At 35.0% G+C, this 24,065-nt stretch overlaps 1 protein-coding gene across 4 annotated transcripts in view; it reads right to left on the bottom strand.

Annotated features, from left to right (window-relative positions):
* OSGIN2 (oxidative stress induced growth inhibitor family member 2) overlaps window positions 1-19,548 on the bottom strand; it is a 32,505-nt gene extending 12,957 nt beyond the window's left edge. The window contains exons 1-5 of one of the 4 annotated variants that reach the window (XM_051970815.1): window positions 19,348-19,548; window positions 11,328-11,482; window positions 8,037-8,173; window positions 7,567-7,758; window positions 3,287-3,378 (exon numbers count right to left, since the gene is read on the bottom strand). In XM_051970815.1, the coding sequence (XP_051826775.1) occupies window positions 3,287-3,378; window positions 7,567-7,758; window positions 8,037-8,173; window positions 11,328-11,482; window positions 19,348-19,391 (620 nt within the window). In that variant the 5' untranslated portion in view covers window positions 19,392-19,548. Of the gene's footprint in view, window positions 1-3,286; window positions 3,379-7,566; window positions 7,759-8,036; window positions 10,789-11,327; window positions 11,655-16,976; window positions 17,051-19,347 lie in introns of those variants that run through there. The other 3 variants (XM_051970816.1, XM_051970817.1, XM_051970818.1) reach the window with 3 other exon arrangements.
* Window positions 19,549-24,065: the final 4,517 nt, after the last annotated feature.

Here is a 24,065-nt window from a genome sequence, read left to right as displayed (position 1 = left end):
ATATTACCCAAGTAAAATAGACCTTTCCTGAAGTTCTTCTAACTTAACATATGCTAGAAAATTGTTTCACTCCTATTTTGCGGCGTCTGTCAAATCCATTTAAAAGCTTGAATGAATGTTGTTTCTGAGAGAAACTGGGGAGAGCTCAGGCAACTTCTTGGCTACTCTGCCATCTTGGCTCCACCTCCAATTCATCAATGTCTCATTGCTATAAAATCTAACATTTTTTGCCCTGAAATTTCATTCATAAATCTTAAGCAAAAGCACCTTACAATATGCTCCTCTGAAACAAAAAAGTATTTTCTTTTATTTACCACAAACATTCAAAGTAAAAGAAACATTTTATTTTCTACTTTGGAAACATAAATATCTCTAATTTGCAGTAATAACCTGACATTTTTGTGGTCTTTTAAAAGTTTGTGTGAAGCACTTTTCATTTAATGTTCAGCCAGATCCTTACAACTATCCTGTAAAATAAAACTCTCTTTATATATACACACACACACACACACACACACTCTCCCATTTTACAGATTTAAAAAAAAAACAACAAAAGCTCAAAAATGTGTCTTGCCTGTTAAATATCTAATATAGAAATTCAAACATATATCACTTCTTTATTTCTATCATTTCTTAGCCATGTTATAATCCACTGGAGCAAATAGCAATGAAAATATCTTAAATGACTTTATGACATTATATTAATATACTTTTATGACATTAGCCTAATGTATATTTTAAATAGGGACCTATTTACATCTAAAATGTCATCTGATTTAAGTTTAGAAATCTAGTATTGGAACTTAAAATTCAAAAGACTAAGTTAAAAATCTACTTGCTACCTAGAAAATAATAATTTTCTTAAATTATTCTAGATCCATAAATATGAGGATGAAAACTTCTAAAATTCAACTTTAAGCTCTTTTATTCTTACATCTCAGGCAACAAAGAAAATCAATATAATGTACAATTTCACTGACTTAAAGCTACTTACATAACAAATTTCTGGATTTTCAAAAGGACAATATTTTTAAAGCTTATGTCATAAATTACCCTATATTTTCATAAATCATTAAAACAAAATACTTAGACTCAAGGTGAAATAAACCTCATAAAGACAGGGATTAAATATTATTCATATTTGCATCTAGTACAGTGCGTATACCTATTAAGGACACACCATTATTTTCCAAAGTAGCTAATTTTCCAAACTAGCCAAACATTTGCTGCTAATGTGATGACAGTACTAGAAACAGCATTTTTGTAAACTTAAATATTAGGTGATCAACCTTCTTCTTCATGGATTACTATTGCTATTGTTTCTGCATTTACAATCTCAAATTACAAATTTCTAGGCGTTAGGAATTTATATGCACCCAAGCATTCACTATCCTAAAAACGGTCCCTAATGGTTTCCTATATTTCTTCTCTGATCATATTTTGTTTTTTTTCTGCACCCTCCCAAGTATGGATTCTAACCTTTCACTATTTTAATTTAAAATTTCAGCTTTTCAGCATCTCCTCTTATCTTTCCTGCCTAGGTATTTAACTCAGTTAAAGGCTTACTATCATTTGTCCTGAGCATTCTGCCAGCATTCTCATTTGGCCAATTATATTTCCTTCTTTCCTCAGATCACATTCCTGTTCTACACTTCTCAGTCATAAACTATTTACACACTTCCTTCTTAGCCAGAGAGATACCCATATTCTCACAGCCAGATACACACATATAGTAATCCAAGTAAATAGAAAGGTGAAGGTAGCTATTGGGGAAGGGATGAGTCTCGCCAGATAGATGGAAAAAATAAGGTTTTAGAAGAATCAATACACAGATGCAGAGAAAACTGGAAGGAAAGATATTATCAGTGATCAATAAAAAAACCCACATAATCCCCTGTATCATTTTGTTATGCTATTCAAGTTTTCATAACATCATGTAATATAAATCAGCCTATATGAATTAATTCTATAAAGATATCTTTTTAGTTGCAAATAATAATGACTGCAATAAGTCTTGGAGCATTTACATAGCTTCCTAAATGAGAATTAAAAAAAAAAATTTACTCAGTAAATTTCCACCCAGGAAAGACTCTATACAGTACCTATTATCTACATTATGATATGCAGATGGATGGACAGCCCAGAAGGTTATCCATTAGCTTATATATCATGTCAGATACAGTAGATAAACACGAAACAGCCTATATTAGTTAAGGAGGAAAAGAATAGGAGAAATTACATATGAAAAACTGTGTCTTACTTCCAAAAAAAACCAAGTTTGGCCCTGAAGTAAAATTCTGTCTTTTCAGTATTATGTTTCCAGGAATATATGTCAAGTACCAAATTCTTCAATGAATCAAAAATGTTGAATCCTTCTAAGAACAGTGGAGAGACGATGGGCATCAGAAGACTTGAGTATATTACTAGTGATAAACTATATTCAAGAAGCATAATAAAAGTTATCAAGAGGCAGCTGGTGGCACAGTGGATAGAGCCCTATGATTAGAGGAAGGAAGACCTGAGTTCAAATCCAATCTCAGATACTTACTAGCTGTGTGACCCTGGCAAATCACTAAACTCTGCCTCAATTTTCTGGATTATAAAATTGAAAGAGAAGAATCTACATCTCAGAATTCCTGTGAAGCTCAAAATTAGATAATATTGTAAAGTACTTTGCAAACCTTCAAACACTATATAAATACTAACTATTCTTATAATGTCTGAAAAAAAAAGGGATTAGTCATGTAATGAGAATGAGATGACAAATGGGCAGGCACATATTGCACTGCTACCTATGCAACAGCAAAAAATCTAGAGCAAGCTCCGCCTCCTTTCTCCCATACCCTCTCAAGATTTACAGGAAGATATGGACAAAGAATAGCATGGAATGAAATGTAGTTTATGATTTGCATGACTGAAGAAGGACCTACAAAAGAGATTACCTGAAGTATTTCAGTACACAATTAAAGTACTTTCTCTAAGAGTACATATAAAGTGTCATGTTGATTTAGAACTTAGAAGAATTCCTAGAGGATCACGTAAGGCTCCTTAAAGGAACAGTATCCCTGAAGGAGAGGCAGAAAGAAGTTGGACAAGTGAGAAAAAGTGTCTCCCACAGAAAAACTTCTAACAAAGGCATGGCTGTGTGACTTTGGGCATGTCACCCAATAGCTTTGAGTCTGTTTTTTTCATGCATCAAATGATATGGCTAGACAATATGATCTCAAAAGTCGCTTCTACCTATAAGATGCCATGAAGTATTGAGCAACTTCAAATGAAGCCTTACCTTCGCTTGGTAGCCACCCAATCCTTAAACTTCAGTCCAGGCAACTCCATCCAATTTCCAAAGCTGATTGTCAACATAGAACCTTCCATATGCTATTTGGGAAAAAAAAAAAAAAAAAGTGAGACTATGTATTTGAACAACTACCTTACCTTTCTTTAGACTGATTAAACACCTTGAACTGACTATTTTAGACTCAAAAGTCTTCCAATATGTACGAAAAATTCCTAGTTTGCCTAGTAAAATTTTATATGCATAGCACCATATGATACGACCCACATATGTCCCTAAATTACACATTTTAAAAAATTATGTAACTGTTAATATTCCAGACAATGTTTTGATCTCAATTATAAGTTGTTCCTGATCAATATATAATTCTTATACTCATTTTTGGGAAATAAGAAAAATATATTTTTTCTTTTAAATAAAAGAAGTTTAATAACTGTTTAATACCTTATGACTTAAATCGATCTTAGTATCAAGTTATCTGAAAAGTTTAATAAAAAATAATTTCCTGTACAGTTATAATACAATATTCATTCCAAAGGCTGGGCTAATTTGCAGGCAACATCTTCTCCAGGAGCAAAGAAATAGACCATGATCCTATAAATAATAGTGATCTGCAACTAGAAGCAGAATGGAAGAGATAATACTGAGCCCTTCACAATCCCACATCCTAATTGTAATCTATCCTGCCTTAACTTAACACAGAATCAGTCTAAAAACAGGGTTATCATGCCCACAATTTCTGTGCTGTCTTTATAGCCATTACCTCCCCTTGGTAAATCAAGAACTGCAACTTCTTGCCTTTCAAATCACTCCACCATGGTCCTCAAAATGGCTCAATAGTGGGAGCACAACTGATGAAATTCATGACTGAAAAATAGTGGAGGGAGGGTCTATCAAAGTAGTAGTCACATTTGCTGTTTTGGTATAATCTTCTAGACCTACTAAAACTGAAGCCAGAACCAAGAGGCTGGAATATTGGATTTGCCAGATTTGGAGCTGCTATAATTTTTTAAGCATTTCATAGAATAATAGAGTCTTTCATAGCTTGGAGTCAGGCTTTATGCAATGTTTGAATTCCTAGTCTAGTATACAATGTAGTTGCCTGAAAGTCAAAGTTTGTGAAACAAAATAAATTCTACCAATGATCCATAAGTTTGTTCAGTACAATTAAAGCATAGCCATATTTTAACCTCAATATGAAAGTGGGAAATTAATTTGTACGTAAAATATAAGATCTGACCAATTATTGCCTACAGAGTTTTAGGTTCTCAACAGAAAAAATAAGACTACATAAACTACATAAAACTTAAGAAATTTCTGGGCTAGAGTAATATCAGTATGATAATGAAAAGTACAAACTCTAAAAAAGTTTTCAATAAATATTATACTATATATAAGATAATATTCCCTCTGATATGGCTGATCACCCTCTTCTTGATATATTCTTCTTTTTTGTGACATTGCTCTTCTCTTGAGTCATATTCAACACTGTCTTGATCTCTTTTGTTAAAGTTCCATCTGGGTTATGCCCATTAACAATGGGGATCTCCCAAGGCTCTGTCCTGACCCTCTTCTCTATTTTACTTGGTAATCTATTAAGCTTTCATGGATATTATCATCAACCCCATGCAGATGATTTTTGGAACTATTTGTCCAGTCTTAACCTCTCTTCTGATCTTCACTTATATCTTCAAATGCCTCATGAATAGTCTGAGCTAGTTGTAAAGTGAACATGTCCAAAACTGAACTCATTATCTGTTCCCCTAAATCCTTCTCTTTTCTTTCTAGTTACTCAGCCCTGCAATTTAGGTGTCATCATTAACATTTCAATTTACACACACCACACACACACACACCCCTCCATCCAATCAGTTGCCATATGCAGCCAATTCTTCATTAACTTTTCTTATATCTGGTCCTTGTTTTCCTCTCACACTACAATCTAGTACAAGCTTTCATCACTTTACCCCCAGACTACTACAAAAGTCTTCCAATTGGTCTGTTTCAAGTCTTTCCCCACTCTAGTATATCTTCCACTCAGCTGTCAAATTCATCTTTCCATTAAATAAAATGTAGTAGCTCATATTATCTCTGGGATTATATATGAAATTTTTTGTTTCTTTTAAGTACTTCAAAATCTGACTCCTTTTACACATTCTCTATGGTCCAGGGATACTGACCTCTTGGCTATTTGTACTCCCTGTACAAGACACTTCATCTCCCGACCCTGTTCATTTTCACTATCCCCAAAAACTGGAATTCTCTCATTCTTCACTTCTATCTCAAGAATTCCTTCAGACTCCATCTAAAATGCCACCTTCTCCAAGAAGCAGGTCTCAAGATTATCTTCAAAATATTCTGTACATCTTGTTTGTACAGTTTTTTGCATGTATTGTCTTTCCCTTGCCAGACTATGAGATCCCTGAGAATATGAGATGTTTGCCTTTCTTTGAATCTCCATAATTAGTACAGTAAAAGGTATTAAGTAGAGACTAATAAATGCCTATCCACTTGACTTGTTAAGTGACTTGTCCATTGTTACAAAGCTAGTATGTATCAAAAATACAAGCTGAAGCCAGGTTTTGCTTAAGTAAAAGCACTGCATCTCAGAAACACTGATATATACCAAAAAAAAAAAGACATTACTAAAACTATATATAAAATAGATTAATATTCAAATGGCTAAAGTAATGAAAATAATTCACATTCCAAAAGAATTTTTTTAACAACAGTCAAAAATTTGTTAGATTATTTTAGACCTAGAAAAACTCTGGAATAGTGCTTTACAAATAAAATGCCAATGATTATTATTTTTGATCATTACTATTAGTTCTATAAATATTTATCAATAAACAGATTCAGTTCAATTAAAAATAAAAGCTCTGGGAGGAAGAAAGCATTTCTAAATGCACTAAAAGTAAAAATCATTATATAGAGTATATGTACTCTATAATTCCCAATTTTCATTGTTATATTGGCTTCCCTTTCCCACTAATCTTTTAAACTTGTAAGATTTTAGCTATATTTATATATGCTGTCTTTTTCTAAGAACTACCATATTCACAGGCAATAAGTGACACAATGCTATCCAAAAAGATAAACTCAGGTACAGATTTTAAGCTGGATTCTTCTTACTTGCAAAAACAGAACAAGAAATTATCCCAACTTTGGTTTTATTTGATAAATATATATTTATCTGATTTGTGACAAAATCAAAAATTAAAATTTAAATGTTTTACTATGAAACAAATTTCTGAAATATTATTCATTTAATTCTCACCTAATAGGCCAGACTGAATATATTTGATTGCATTAGTAATCAAATTAGAATTTATCACTATTATGATTAATTAGGTCATTTGAAATTATGAAAATGCCAAACATTAAGTGTTATTTTAGTATTACTGTGTCAGTGGTGGTATAAATTATAGATATAGGAAATTTTAGCTGTGTAGCATTTAACATAAAAAATAGATTATCTAGGACTATGCAAATGTCTTGTAAATACCTAAAGGTTTTCTTCTTTTAGGATGGCTGTGTCTTGACTCTACTACTTCAATGTTTGAGTTAGAGTTTATCACATTCCAGATGCCAAAATGAGTGCAAAAAGTGTAAAATTTCTGAAAAAACAGAGATAAAAGAGGGGCAAGGTATCTTGTATATTTCTAAAAATAGACTTCTTTGTTGTTATCAGAATTGAGTTTTGAAATTATTGTTCACTGAAATCATGGGGGCTCATTTAAGGAATGACTTTGACTATCCAGAGGTTATAATAAAGAGGGTAACGAGGATGGTGAAGGAATGGAGACCATGATAAGAATCAGCAGAGAGGAAAAAAGGATGTTTGTTTGAGGGAAGACTCAGACTTTTTTGACTGTCTTTATATAGTTGAAAGGTTTTCATGCTGTTTTTTTGTTGTCTTTGGTCTCAGAGGACAGAATCAAGTAGAGAAACTTAGATTCACTGTAAGTAAAAACTATTTAACAATGAGAGACATACAAAAATGAATAAGGCTGACTCAGGAGAGAGTCTACTTGTTCTTCATTAGAGGGCTTCAAGCAAAAAGACTTGCTGACCTCTCGTCAAGGATACTGTAGAAGAGATTCCTATTCAGATATGGGTTGAAAGATGGCCACTGAGATTTCCAATTTTGAGATTTTGTGTTTCAGTTTTAAAAGTCAAGCAGGTATATCCACAGCAAGATCACATGCAAAAAACTAGATATTCATTTAAGACATTTAAGACATTATATAAAGTAAAATATTACTTACATGCCAAGCCCCACCAGGTGGTCCTTTACCAAGAACCAAGTGAGGAATATAATGATGCTGTTCTAATTTCCAATGCAAAACTGATGGATAATCATATCCAAAGTCAGCATCTGGATGAAGAAGTGTGTCAAGTAGTATTGCAACTGGATTAGAGGATCGGCCTTCAAGACCTTCAGACAAGTACTCTAAATCCTAAATGAGGTTTTTTTTTTTTTTTAAAAAAGAAAGACAGCAGAGTTGAACTGAAAGAATCACTATTCATTTTCTTTTGAGAATACAGACAATGTATAGGAAATACTTAGCATTTAATATAGAAAGTTAATATAAAAAAATTATTCACTGTGATGCCCTTCTATACAATGGATCTTCAACTTAGAAATAATATACTAATAAAATAATCCAAAACTAGAATGTGAATCATGTCACTTGCACATTTTAATGAAAAATTATTTATGCTTAGGAAACCATACCTGATCAATAATGGAGAGATGCCTTGCTTCTTCTAATTTACTATGCAAAATTGGATTTGGATGTACAGCTTCTGAAGATAAATATGGTCTGTATCCTGACAACATGTAAGAAAGGCAAATGCCTGAGGGTCCATTTCCTATAAAAAGCAATAGTTCATTATACTGTATATTAACAATGGAAGTCTCATTAGAAGTCAAATCCTAGCCCTTCAAAGAGCTGTTCCAAAATATTTTGTTAGTTAACAGTCATTGAATACCAATTTTATGAAATGAAATTTAGCTGTAACTTGGAAATACATTCAGAATATGAAGACATAATTGTTTGCTCAGAAATAGGACGTGACCCATGTCGATATAAAAAGCATAGATTATTCAGTCAAATTGACTGAAGATATTATGACAGTATAAACAAGTTTAAAAAATAAAATATTTCTTCTCAAACCAATTTTATTCTAAAACTTTCAATCTAAATATGGAACAAATCTTAAATAGCTCCAGGATACACAAATACTCAAACTGTACTTGAAACACCTCAGTATTATTAATGACAACTTGAAGAATACCAAGGTCAGCGGAGTGGTACAGTAGATAATGCATAGAGCTTTGAGTGAGAAAGACCAGATTTCAAACCCAATCTCAAATTTCTATCTGTGTCTGCCTCAGTTTCCTTGACTATAAAATGAGAAGGATCAAATGAGATATTTGAAAAAATGCTTGGCTCAGTTAAGGAGGCACTTACTAAACCCTTATTTCTTTCCATTCCCCCATCTAAGAGAGAAAAGTCAAAATAATTCCATTAACTTGTTCTGTCCTTCCTTTATAAAGTTTTCAGCTGGAGAGGTATTTATTGCTGGAAATTTAATACATTAATCATATTTTATTACACGGAAGATTCTCTTGGTATTGTTAGTAAGAAGCAAAATGGTGAAGTAGTCTTTTAACCCCAATTTTCAAATACCCCTAAGCATATGTTGTCAAACTATCTCTGAAAGAATAAGCTACACAAAATTCAGCAAGTTCAGACTCACAGAGTATTCATTGGAAAATATTATGGCACTACTTAAGTTAGTATAATCTGAAGGCATGAAACAACAGGATAAAGGCAGGATTTTGATTGACCATACTATATACTGTACTATATTCTAATGTAGCTATCAAAATAAAAAGGAAGCTAGAAAGAAACATCTGCTATATATAGTAGGCACCGTGTTACATGCTGGGGGGGAAATAATACATTATATGACCCTGAAATATAAAAATAGTGAGGGAAGGCAATATGATGCATCAAAGTACTTAAATCCATATTAATAGATATATACTACCTGGAACATAGGCACTTGATAATTGAGTGATTGATATTAAACCAAATTTTATCTATATTAGCATTGAAATTTTAGAAGAATCACAGAATCACCACTTCATTTGGAAAGGATCTCAGAAACCATATGGTCTCACCTGTACATAAAAAAAATTACTTCAATTACACCATCAGAAATAGTCATCCAATATACTGTAACATATTTAACATATATAGGACTGCTTGCCATCTAGGGGAGGGGGTAGAGGGAGGGGAAAAATCGGAACAGAAATGAGTGCAAGGGATAATGTTGTAAAAAAATTACCCTGGCATGGATTCTGTCAATATAAAGTTATTATTAAATAAAATAAAATACAAAAAAAAGAAATAGTCATCCAATCTAGGGCTAGAGTGCCTCCAACCAAACTTTTGAGGGAACATATTCTTTCCAAGATAATCTATTCCTTTCTGGGGTAGTACTTATTGTTAGACTTTGGGGTATTTGTTTTTACATCAAGCCTACATGTGTTATTTTAAAACTTCAAACAAGCTCAAAGAATATAATATGGGATAACAGTAAATCAAAGCACAGAACTGCAATGTATATTTACTAGAAAACCTACCATATATCCCAGAATCTAAAATCACACTCAAATTATCATAGTGGTATTGGATTATAGCTCTTAAACTGGCAAATGGTCTTCACATGCAAAGAGTATCTTTTTAAGATCTCCAATTTCTATAATGGAATGATAATATTAGAATAAGCCACAGCCTTCAGCTTAAGGGCAATGTAAAAATGTCACCCACATTTTGGCTGGCACAGAAGAGTTCTTAAGTGGTAAAAAAGAAAAAAAAAGGATACTTCCTGCTGAATTTCTATTGAACTACACAGCCTTAAGACTACATTCCTTCTGTCCTCTGACAAGAATAAAATAATAAGTAATAGCTTTGCATTTCACCCACCTCTGTAATCAAAAGTTAGGACCTGCCTGTGTAGAAGTAGAAATCAGAAGGAAATTTTTTGAGTTAGATTCTACCACTGCTAACTCCATGACTACTATAGTTGGCAGAGATTGCCAGAGTAGGTTTATAAACTCACTTTTTCTTCTTCTTTAATAATCACCCACATCCAGCTCTAAAGAGCAGGCAGATATTCCCTTCTTCTTTATAATATCCTCTGCCAGCCCAGGGAATGCAAAGGTCCTTAAGCTGTTTGACCTTGAGACCAAAAGACAGTTTATTCACCTCACCAAACCTTCCTGTCCCTGTCTAATTCTATATCCAGTTTCACTAGATATGTGCCACAAAAAGAGAGGATTAAATCTCAAACTGGCAGCCAAGTTATTAAATCCATGCATTTAAGGAAAGACTATCATACAGAAAATGTACTCAGTGAAAACTGAAAATAGTAGATTAAAACTATAAGCATAAGGTAGAGAAGAATGGTTTCATTCACTGTTATTTGTATTCCCAGTACCTAGCATACAGTAAGTGCTTAATAAATACTTCTTAATTGCTATGTTTAATATCATTAAATATGGTTGGCATATATATTATTTACATGGCTTTTTTGCTTAATTGAGGGTGCAGTCCAGATAGCTTTGAGGTTACATTAACTGTCTATATTCCAACAGTTACACAATCACTCCACAAATTTACTAGTTTATATCTGGCAAGAAGTTTTTTAAAGAAGAGTACTTCTTTTTATATCATGATACTAATACTTTTTTTTATATATGATTCCTTAACTAAAACATTATAAAAGTCAATCATAATTTCTCACCTACTTAATTATAATTTCACAAATATTAAATATATTAAGGGAATAGTATTTTAGACTAAGAAACTTAAGTTTCCAGTTTAAATTTCATATAATGCCCTCTAGTCAACAGGAGCTTGAGCTACCTTTAAACAGATGAGGGGTTTTACCAAAAAAAAAAAAAAAAAAAAAAAGCCAGTGGCTTTAAAACACGAAAATTGAAATAACTTACCTACTATCACCACAGGCAAAGTCAGTGATGAGTCTTCAGGTAAAGAAATTTCTTCAACTAATGGCATCGCTTTAACTTTTCTGCTGAAACTTTCACCAAAATATTGTACTAAGGAATTCAAAATCTGCCCTTCAGTTTCAGGATCACTATAGTTTCTTTAAGAAGAAAAAAAAAAGAATAAAAGTTGCAATTAATACAATCTTCATGCAATTACTTATACTCTGAGAAACTCTCAGGTTTTTCTATCATTTATTCTATCACTGTTAAATTAACTAGGATAGGAGGTTGTCCTATGATTTCAACAATCATAGACTCTCTACTGAGCAAACTTCTAATAACAGCTCAACACTTTCTCTACAATTTATACTCTTAGAGAACTGTCTAGAGCACTGAGCAGTAAAGTAACTTTCATTAGGTTATACAAATATGTCTCAGAGGCAAGACATTTTTGATTATTCTGAAATGCAAATATATCTGTATCATATTTTAAAATAACTTAGAAACATACAACTTAAAAATTATGCAATAAGATAATTTGCTAACTTTGTACAGGTATGCACAAAACCTGGTTGAGTTTAAAATATTCATTGTACTCCTTGCTAATATACTAATGTAGGCAACTAATCCCTGTTGAACACACAACTCAAGAGCTAATCTAACATCTTGTATTTTGGTTCTAGCAGATGTCACTGTACCCAGGGATCATCATCTAAAACAGGGAGGGTCTCCTGAAATTTAAAACCTAGATTCATATATAAAATGGAAGTAAAGGAATCTTAAGATCAACCAAAAGAATTTATTAACCATTCATTATGTATTAAGCACTAAGGTTACAAAGACAGAAACCAGTGTGTGACATATCAAGAAGCTTACACAGTACAGTGGGAAGACAACATGTACACAAAGAATTATATACAAAGTAATGTTTGAGGAGGAAGGCACTAGTAGCTGAGAGGAAATAGGAAAGGCCTCATGGAGAAGATGCTGTTTTGAGTTGAGTTTTGAGGGGAATTTAAGGTTCTAAAAGAAGGTAGTGAGGAGATAAGCTAAACAAAGACACAAATAAAGGAAATGGAGTATCATGTGTGAGAATAGTAAGAAGGCTTGTTTGGATTGACAGCAGAATGTGTTAAAGAGTATATAATGAGACTGGAAAGACAGACTGGGGCCTCTGTGAAAGATTACCCAGTCAGACCTTGGATTTAGAAGAGATGAAGCAGAAGCAAAGTAGGAGACTACTAAGCAATATTTGATGAACTTAATGTAGTGACTGTGTGAGTAAAGAGATTAGGACAAAAATGAGAGATGCTACAGAAGTAGAATCAACGTGTGCTAAATGACTGGTTATATGGAATAAAGGAGATAAGGAGATGTCAACAATGGCACTGAGGCCAACTGAGGTTGGAAAAATGATGGTGTCCTCAACAGAAATGGGGAAGTTCAGAAAGGGAGTGTTTTAGGAAGGAAAAAAATAAAGAAGTTAAATTTCATAACAGTTAGGTAATCTCCCAAGGCTTTCCTGGGCCTCTTCTCTTTGTTGTCTCCTTCCAATTGTTATTTGTTCTTCATTCTCATGAGGACTTCATTCTTCTTCATTTTCAAAAGGACAATAACATCAAAGAGGTGATATCATGATTTTTTTTCCTGAAAAAAACTGGGCCCATTAACTCTTCTATTCCATGTAGTTTCCTTTATGATTTCTTAAAATGCAGAGACTCTTTCCAGTATATATTACCCATTACTATGGTTTCAATGTATCACCTGAACAGAGATGACTTCTATATCTTTAAATATCCAAACCTATCTCTCCTCTATCTGTTGAACATTCCCACTTGTACCTAAGCTTACATATCCAAAGTAGAATCCATGAAAAATCTATCCACCAAAATCTGACCCTCTTTAAATGTTCTATTTTTCTGTCGATTTTATCAATGTATATATATTGTACATTACCAAAGCTCAAAACCTCTGGAGTCATTTTAACTTTTCCTCTCCTTAGTTCTCACTTCTGTTCATTTAAAGTCTTATCAACCTTTATGTAAAGTATCTCTTTTGTTCCATCCCTGTTCTTTTCTACCCTCATTCTTGTAACTTGACCAATTACAATAGCATATGACCAGTATCCTTTCAGTCCTCACTTTCTCTAATCCATCCTTTAAATATATGCTATGATTTTCCTAAAGAGTAGATGTGACCATGTCATTCTCCTGCAAGAAGCTTTCCTACTGTTTATGGGATAAAAGACAAATGCCTTAAACTGACATGTCAGGCCCTCCACATCCAAATTTCTTCCACACTGCTCTTCTTTGCTCACTTGAATTGGCTGTTTCCCAATTTATCTCCTCCCCACCTTGCCTCTATACACAGAAATCTCTCTTCCTTCAAGCCTACATTCAGATTCTGGCTCATTTCATGAAGTCTCCTCTAATTTTCCACAAGTAAAATGTGGAATCTCTCCTCAAATTTTCTTACAACACTGGATTTCCTTGTTGAATTCTACCTTATTTGTTATTTATGTGTGTTATTCTTCCTATTGGATTTAAGCTTCTTGAGGGTCAGAGATTATATTTTCTTTTCCATCCTTATATACTGAGCACTTGACAGGGTGCCTACACACAATTAATAAATGTTTGCTGATTTAAGTGACTTTTCCAGAGCTAAGTTGAAGAGTCAAAACTAGAAACCTCTCACTCTAAGTCCTTCTTAGGACTACTATTCTTTCAATAACAACCCCCGCCTCAGCCCCCTCCCCCACCACACATACACACACCTTGAGTCTGAACTTGAGACTTCCTCATTGGAAAGAAACCAGTGTAGAAATGACCTCTACCAACATAGAGTTACAGCACATCTGTAACTGAAAAGTCTTGGAGCCATAATGGTGCTCAAAGTGTGGTCAGGGGACCTGGTAATTCTTAAAGAATCTTTCAGAGTATTTGTAAGATCAAAAATATTTTCCTTAAGACACAAAGACATTTTAATTTCTTATGCTAAATATCAATAGATATAAGCTATAATAACTTTTAAAAGTATAGAGAACAAGAAGTTTGAGAAGTGACATCTGAGAGAGTTGCTAGAACAACGAGAGGTTAAAAGTGGTTTTTTGCCCATGGTCAAACAACCAGTATGTTCCAAAGCCAGGACTTAAAACCAGGTCATTCTGACTCCAAGGTCAGTTCCAGCCAAGTCATATAGCTATAACAACACTCCCTTCTAAATTTGTTTTATTAACAATTAGTTAAATGTTCAACTATAGTAAGCAGTATTCTAAAGGACAGAATACTTCTTTGTACTGCTAATATTTTTGGATAATAGCTTTATATAATCAATTGGTACTTTTGTTATTTCTGCTTTGTAGACAGGAAATAAATGTTATTGCCTTGTTAACACAATGCTTATTTGTTGTCTATACCATTTTTTATCTCTATTCCCTGATTTATTTTAAAAATCACTTGCTAAAAGAAATACATTTAGGGAAAGAAAAGGGTACAAACATTTATAAAGTGCCTACTATGTGTCAGGAACTCTATGCTAAGTACTTTACAATTATTATTTCATTTGTTTTTCACAATGCTACAAGGTAAGTACTAATCATGAACACCATCTACAGTTGAGGAAATTGAGGCAAAGGTAAAATATCTTACACCTAGGATCAAATAGCTAATTTTCAACTAAGGTCTTCTAAACTCCAAGCCTGGTCCTTTATCACTTGCCATCTAGCTGTCTTTACATTTACATAAAAGCAATATTAAAACATTTATTAATATATACCTTTACAAAGTTGATCATACTTTTTTACACGGTCCTTCTGCACACTTAAAGTGTATCAAACTCTCTCTCGGCTTAACAGAGAGGGAGGGAATTTGGAACTCAAAATTTTAAAAAATGGATTTTGAAATTTGCTTTTATACATATTTAGGGGAGGAAGTAAAATGTTAAATAATGTTATTTTGTTTTATTTTGCTGAGGCAAATGGAGTTAAGTGACTTGCCCAGGGTCACACAGTTAAGTGTCTGAGGGCAGATTTGAACCCAGGTCCTCCTGACTTTAGGGCTGGTGCTCTATCCATGGAGCCATCTAGCTGCCCCTAAATAATTTTTTAAAAAACATTTTAAATGGCCCTTATTTTCTGCCAGATGTGGAAGTACAACAGGAAAATTATTTTTTTCTTGTTTACACATAACTATCACTAGTGGGGGAGGAGGGGGTAAAAGACAAAATTTAAGATATTTAATAAATCGTTGGATGAATTCATGGATATTTTGAATAGTATCAAAAAACTAAAAATATTAACAGGAAAACAATTAGAGTGAATATAAATGAGTATCTGACATCTTTTAAAAATAATTAATTCTGTTTAAAGACCAACAATATTCAAAACTCTTGGAATGTTCCAACATTGGAAAAATCTAAAGGTATAAGCCATGAAATATTTAAGATATTCATCTTTTAAGTGCACTGCAGAACCCCAACATGACAGATATTCAAATATATCATATCTTTGAAAATGGTGAATCATAAGATTGTTTTCTAGTTAAAGCCATTCTTAGATTTGTTTCTAACAGAATACAAGAGTAAAGTTCTAATATAAGTATTACCTTTTTCATGAGAATTCTGTCCCTGCAAACATTAAAGGCTGAGAACACAACTTATGCTTTTAAGCCTAAGGTTATAATCTGCTTGATCATGCTAATATTCTAACAAGTTCGAAAGCAGTCTAGTTACCAGCAAAAATGTTTCTCCCTCGTGGCTGATCAGTGTAAATAAAAATTCTTCAAAATACTTTCCTTTCATTCAAAGTCAAATATATTGAAGTACTGAGAGCAGCTCAAAGTTTTTACTTTCCATTTTTAAATAAAAATTTTGCCTTACCTAACTACAAATTAAACTTGGTTACAGAACATCATGAAGGTCATCTAATTCTGAATTTCAAGCAGAGTTGAAATATTCTGAAATCAGAAGTATTGTTGACTGTTATTAGTTTTGTAGTACCATATAAAATACCAGGATTCTGTTCAATTTAAGTGGGATGCTTGCTAAATATACAGAGATCTATAAATTTGACTGGAGACAAGAAAAGAACAAAATAAAACATGAATAAAACAGTACTGCTTGATTATTCTTTATAAATTAACAAACAAGAGTTAATTTTTCAACATAAAAATGTTCCTAAATATCCTATTATAATAGTAAACAAGATAGGAAAAAGCAGAAGCAGGAAAACAATGTGTACAATGGCAACAATGTAAATAACAAGAAAGAACAGTAAGAGGAAAGAAACCTAAAGCTGGTTACAATGACCCATAAAGACCAAACTTGAAACTGGAGAAGATATTAAAAAATATTTTTAATGCTTTCACTACAGAGGTTGAAAACTGGGTATATAGGAAACTGCCTATTCCAATCTAGCCCATAGATATGTTGTTTGATTTTATTGTACTGTCTTTTCCTCCCTTTTCTCTTAATCTTTGTAACAAAGAATGTCTCTCATGAGTAGAAGAAAAAAAGTATATTATCTAGAAATGAATGTGATGTAAAAGCAAAAGACATCAAAAATGTTAATTTTAAAAAATAGAAGATTACTTTCCATTTTGTATCTGGGTTAACTATGCTTTCTCTATTTAAGATAAAGGGCTACATTTGACTTACCAATATTAAATCAATTCTTCTCTTTCAGTCAACTTTGGGAATTTGCTAATTTACAATCATGTATATCATACCCTAAGAATATTGACAGAAAAAAGAACACATCTTTATTAAAAAGTCAACTTTGGTAGCAAATATAGATGTACTAGCTTTTGAAAAAGTAATCACAATTATATATTGTTGCCTGTATTATTATGTGAGGCAATCCTCCGACTTCAGCATATATATATAGAGAGACCCTTTCAGTAAAATGAAAAATAATAATTTCTCATTTTCAGGATAAGAGTTTTTCTCCTTTGAAAAATCAATATATAAAGAAGTATTCCTCTTCCAAAGTGCCATGCACATCTAAACTTTTTATTTTTTATTTTTTTGCTGAGGCAATTGGGGTTAAATGACTTGCCCAGGGTTACACAGCTAGAAAGAGGTAAGTGTCTGAGATCAAATTTGAACTCGGGTCCTCCTGACTTCAGGGCTGGTGCTCTATTTACTGTGCCATCTAGCTGCCCCCCTCATCCAAACTTTTAAGAGAAATGAATCCTTTCATTCTTAAAACAATCCAAAAAAACCTTTGAAATTTTTTACCCAGGTTTCGAAACTAGAACTGATTTCACAAAAAAGCAGTGTTTTTCCCCAAAATTATAGGAAGAAAAGGGTTTAGTTTATGTTCACTCCCCTTTCCTTCCCACTTGGTCTAGCGATAAAAATATATATATATATATTTTTGGGGGGGGGGGTAGTTCCATGTTCTTTTTTTCTGCTTTCTCTAACAAAACTGCAGTAAAAAGTCAAGGAATTTCCTGACAGTTTGATTTTCAAATATTTCTAATTTCTTTGAAAAGAATGTTTATCCTGAAAAATGGAATTAAATGGGTTTAAGTTTCAAGTTATGAGGTATGCAGAATGTAATGACTGAAGAAAGCAAGTTTTATCTGAAAGCTGTCCGGGTGTTCAGGAAGTTTCAAAGTTAAGTTTCAAAGTTTTTGATATGACTTACAAGTTGCTTTCTAGGCCTCCCTGGAACAGACTATGTCCTCAAATATACTACTATTCTCTCAATAATAGCCTGGAGTTATCTGTAGATAGATCTGTTGAGTTTCTGAAAATAAAACACTATTTTTATTTGACACAAATGGTGTTTATATCTCACTTATATGGAAGGCAAATGGTAGGAAAGCAGATATCTACAACCAAAGGACCTGGGTTAGTATCTTTAAACCAAAGCTAGTGGTGTAGTGGATTTACTGTCAAAGGATCTGGGTTTGAATCTCTCTCTGCCTGAGATTACTAACAGCCCTACTACTTAATGCCTATGTGATATGACTATGACCAAATCGGTTAACTTTTCTGGGTCTCAGTTTCAAGTATAGAATGAGGGAGTTGGTGGAGTGACTATTACCTAACGCCCAAGTGATTAGCCAAGTCATTTAACAGCTCTAAGCTTCAGTTTCCTCATTTGTAAAATAAGATGGGTGAGAGGCTTTAATCACCTTTTCTAAATCTCTGGGCAATGGGAATAATACTTATACTACCTCCTTACAGGTTGTGGGTTTGAAAAATGCACAAAATATATATAAGGTTGAATTATTATTACTGGAAAATATGAAGAGCTACAAAATTCACCTGAAGATAGATTCTTAGTTTAAATATAAACTTTGCCTTTACAAAGTTAAAATTATTGCACTTCTAAAGTCATTTTTTTTTCGTGCTAACTAGCCGAATTCTTTTCAAGTTTACTATCAAATTTAAAGGTGTCCTTTTTTCTTCCTAAAGGTAACTGTTTACTAAATTTTTAATGGGTTTAAATTTCAAGTTGCAAAGCAAGCAGAGATATCAAAAAGGGCTGTTTTTAGAATAAAAAATCGCTTGTTTGAAAATAAAAGTCTTCTATAAGAATAAAATCTATAAACTCTAAAATTTCCTTCCAAAAGTAATTTCTAAGATTAAAGAGGATTCCGGGGAGCAGAGTTAGTGTTTCAAGTTAACTAATCATATTTTTAATTAGGGGGCTTATAAAGCGGTTGGAAGCTAACCCTGTGCCCTTTCACAGATGGCAAAGTTGCCTTCGGAACATCTGAAATCATTCAAAGGGAGAAGAGGGCCTGGAAAGGGCCCTGCCTCCGCCCCCTCTGCCCTCGCCTTTAAAACTTTATCCTGAAACTCCAAGGGCAGGACGACCCCCCCTACGCGGCCTTCCCGTTCTCCGACCCATCTCTGGCCCCACGCAGCGACTGCCACGGGAGTCCCCGCCCAAAGAGCCGCACCGGAGGTGGAAGAGCCTCGTCCTGCGGCCCCGGGATGGGGACCATGGCTCTCCGCTTCCTTGGGCTTCTCTTCCGTATCTCTCACATCTCTGCCTCACCCTCACGCTCACCTGAAGTGACCGGCCAAGGAGCACCGGCAGCACCACACCGGCATCGAGCGGCTCTGGAGCGGGGACACGCCGCCGCTCCTCCGCCGGCCCTATCTTTACCGCTGCCCGCTACCTCGCAGCCCCGGCTCTCTTCCCCGGCGCTGCGGCAGTTGCGTCCCTCGTGCCAGCCGGCTGACTCAAGCCGCTGCGGCGCCGTCTCCACTGGAGCTGGAGCAGGCGCTTCCGCTCCCGCCGCCGTTTAGGGACAGTGCAGCCGAGACTGAGACGGCAGCAGCGGGTGAGGTGACGACGGGGGCGGGGATGATCTCGGGGCGCCGGGGTTGCGGGGGGCGGGAGGAGGACGCCGACAAGACGGCTGGGCCGCCGGGGCTCCTCCTCGCAGGTGCGGTGTTGGCGGCACTAGATGGGGATTGGCGGAGAAGAGACCGGCTGGTGGGGGCGGGGACTGACGGAAGAAGAAGGCCGTGACGGGTGGAGGGCCGAGGAGTCGCCTAGCGGAGGGGCTCAGCAGGAGGCGACTTCCGCCCTCCACACCTCCCGGGTCCGGTACCCGGGATCGTGAGGAGGCGCGAACCGCGACGTCTGGGCTCGTGCTGCTGTGGCTGAGGGCAGCGAGGGCTGGGCGCACGCCTTTGCGGCTGAGTTCATGCTGCGCTGCTGGGGGCCGCGAGGTGCGGGTGGGGAGTGGTTTAGGTTCGGGTCGCACTGCTTCTGTGAGCCGCGGGAGAAAAGGTGGAAAAGGAAGAACTGTGTAAGGGCTGGAGAAAAAAAGGGAAGGTAGGAAAGGAGCTACTTTCTCCCCTGGATTGAATGAGAGGTGCTGGGAAAACCGCCTTGCTCCTTGGTTGCACTGTGGCAGCTCCTTCTACATTATCCCATTGAAATCTCCCTTTGAGGATCTGGTTCTTTAGGGACCTACCCAGCTAGTGATGGGGCATCAAAGTGAGCAAGAGGAGCTTGCTTCGCCGGTATACACTGTGAGCTGAAGTTATTAAATAAGTAATTCAACAAGTACCTAACCAGGACCATCCTGCTGCTGTTCCACTTGTTTCGATTTGTGAAACCAATGCTGACCCCACACAACATCCAAAAAGTACTTAATAAATAATCTTAAACAACGACATTTAAAACTATTGCTTTACACTTCCTGCCCAAAATGGGCCTCGAAATCTTTTTGGCCTAAAAATGAGGCAAGTGTGGTCTTGTAGAGCACAACACTGAATGAGATGTGAGTTTTAATCTGGCCTTTGCCACCAACCTTATCTGAGTACATGTTAATTTCTTCCCCATTTCATTTGTCTCCCTGTGAAATGAAAAGGTTAGACTTAATATTAATAGCCTCATCTCTTTCAGATTTATAATTCTGTGACTTCAAACAAACTATTAAGTGCCAGGTTTTTATTTTATGGTTAGAAGATAATCACAGGAAGTTTTACAATATAATTTTAAAATACACCAAATTGTTTTCACTTTTAGGCCTCTCTCGAATCTTGACAGCTTATGTTTGTTTTCATTTGCTCCAGAAACGTGTGTGGTTCAGAAATGGTGAGGGGTCACCAAATAACAAAAAAAAAAGCTGGAGAGATCTCTATAAGCAAAGTAAAGTTTATTATATATTCTCACAAGAAGGGCATCCCAACCTTCCAAGCAGACAAATGGAAGAGAGGAAACACAGTCAGGGGCAGGGTCAACACTTTTAATCCCTAAAGCAAAGACCCCCTCCCACCACTGACCCTCATCCTTATTGGCTGAGGATCTTGCATTCTAACTTGAGGAACTAACCAAGAAATTGAACTTGACCGATAGGTACAGAGTTGCCCATATTTGACTGAAATAGGGAGACACTGATGTCATGGGAAGATAGCAGGAAGGCAACTTAGGTATGCCCTTGACTCAATCTTCAAAAGTCCTTCAGGCCTACTCAAACTCTGAAGTAGATGAAGCCTTACTCAATTTTCACAACTGTCTTGAAAGATCTCACCTCATCTCATTCACATGTTTGATATTCAAATTTAGTTACCTTTAAGTAGCCAAATTCAGGAAACTTAAGGCCACTTCACAAGAGTGTGTATTTTAAAAATCTAGTAAGGTAGGATAACTTTATTTGTGGGAATTTTGTATGTACTTTTATTTTTGTGGTTTTCAAGTGTCATTGTGCAATGGAAAGAGCTATGAACTTGGAGTTTTTGGAACCAGAACTCATTAGCTCTTGCCAATTGCTATATGACTAGGCAAGTAACCGCTTCTCTTCACTGAATTTTCAATTGTAAAATGAAGGAATTAGATTCAATGATTTCTAAATTTTCTTCCAGCTCTAGTTCTAATATATTTAAGTTTCATTTAAAAAAAAAAATTCAAATGATACCTCTTTTCCCCCAAAAAAGGAAGTACTTCTAGAGTCATATCACAGACTTTTGAATTTACTCAGGTGTGAATTAAAATCTCACTTGATTAATCCTGTGGAAATGAAATCTAATTCACAAAGCTGCTGAGGTTGGGAAGATCATCCCCTTTGCTAAATATTTCTCCCAGAAGAACCTTGATTTCCCTGATTGAAAATTAATTCAGTAGGGTTTTTCCTTTGTGTTAACCCAGATACCCATAGAAGGGCAGAAGATTTAAGTCAGTAAGGAGTAGACTGGAGATTGGGATACTTCAGTTCAAGTCCTATTTAGCAAACCATTTAACCCCTCAGACAAATCTTTAAAACTAAATATTACAGATAAGTAACAGCTACTGGATTTCTGAGAGAGTTTCTACCCAAAGAATTGGATAGATGGAATCACAGGTTCAGGAGGGGAAAAAATGTCTCAGTAACTATCCAAGTCAACTAAGAGAAGGCCCTGGGGAGCCCCTAGGAGAACTAAAATGACTTCTATTCTATTAGTGTTGGACTTTGAATAAGGTAGACCTGGGTTCAAGTTTGGATTTAGACACTAGCTCAAGAATTCTAGAAAAGTCTTTTTGCCTCTGTTCATTTTCTCATCTTTAAAATAGGGGTAATAAAAATTGCTAAATAGTATTTAATTCCCCAGGTAATTGTGGTAATCCATTGAGATAATGTAAATAAATAAATTCCTTTGCAAACAAAACCCTCTATTAATGTATTATTTCTGTTCAAAATCATATGACCCTCAGAGGTAACAAGCTCACAATGAAGAGTTCTCTGAAGGAACAAAATGTTTCTTTTAGTGTTTATGTCACATTTATAATTGGGGTCCCCATTTTTGTTTATATAAACTGAGTATTTCATGATTTACGCTTATTCTCTGGCCATACTGGAATGCAGCAATGAATGCCATTAAAAACACTATTTATCAAGGGATACAATAGTGAAAATAATCTGTTTTGTTCACTCTGTGTGTACATATATGCATATACAAAAATGACAGAGTTAATAGAGTTGGCAAGAGCGCTATCATTTTTGTCTTGAGAGGTGTTTGCTTGCATGTCATAACGATACTCTGCCCAATCCTGATACATTAAGTTTCTTATATAAAATTTATTCATCCTAACAGTATATTTATATTAAATACAGTTCCTTTGTGTAGACATAGTAAATATATAAATTTAATGGTTTATCAAATAGAGATTTTAATTAGAGGAACATAAAAAAGTTACATGTAGAATTTCCTAACTTCAATTTCCTTAATTTATATTATTATAATTATAAAGTTGGATTTCAAAACAAATCAAAACAAAATACTATTTATTATGCCAAATTGATTTCTTTCAATTAATAGAATTCTAATTATGTGCTTTTCTTATCCATTTGAGTTAAGCAAAGTAAATAAATGTGTAACCCTAAGCAATGTTCATGAAGAAACATGATCAAATGAAAAGTATTGAATGTCAAGTAAGGAATAGATCAGATTTCCTTTCTTTTTCTATAACTATCCTAACTCTTTTTGGGTCTACTCCATGATGATTACATTGTCTCCTAATGAGAACAAAGCATCTCCAGTGCAAAGCATCACAATTAGTAAAAGGGAGAGAGAGATAGAAAACCATTTTCCCTCCTTCTCTTCCCTACCTCTCCCCTCTCCCCCAAGCCAAAGTGCCTTCTAGAAATTCATTCTCAAGAGCTACGCCTTCTCGAAATTGCTAGAGATCACATTCTTTGAAGCTGCTTCTTGACTCAATGCTATTTCCAGAGTTTAGGGGTTAAAGACTATCAGGAAAAATGTCAATGGTAAGAGTCTTGCTTATTCTGTTATGCCACAGTTCTCTTTAACTGTCAGTTTCCCTGCACTAATTTCCCTTGTCTCAGTTTCCTTAACTGTTCTGTCTCAATCCCCTAAGTTGTAACCCCCACTCTGGCCATTAAGACTGAGGACCATTTGCTCTAAGGTTATAAATTGTTAGCAAGATAAACAAGAGAATAGACCTCCTGACTCTTTTCTGTCCTCAAGAATTTACAATATCCCTCTAAAATATTCCAAGATATCTCTGTGTATTCAGACATCCTGTCTCTGGGTTTTTTTTTAGGATTTATGGCCTCTCCCATCCTGACAGCTTCTTACCCCTTCCTTTGTTTAGAGAAAAGGTATTAAAGAAGTTGGGGTTCCTCCATTCATAGCTGGAGGCTGGCAGCTGGCGGCTGTATGCTAGACGCTGGATTCTTTGGGATGACAGTCTCCTCCAGCCCTGGGACCAACATGGATTCCTTGGTTCCAGTATATCTTTATCTCTGTCTGACTGGATAATTTGAGACGAGA

Source organism: Antechinus flavipes, chromosome 1 (genome assembly GCF_016432865.1).
Source record: "Antechinus flavipes isolate AdamAnt ecotype Samford, QLD, Australia chromosome 1, AdamAnt_v2, whole genome shotgun sequence".
Taxonomy (NCBI): Eukaryota; Metazoa; Chordata; class Mammalia; order Dasyuromorphia; family Dasyuridae; genus Antechinus; species Antechinus flavipes.
This window is presented reverse-complemented; position numbering and strand designations above follow the sequence as displayed.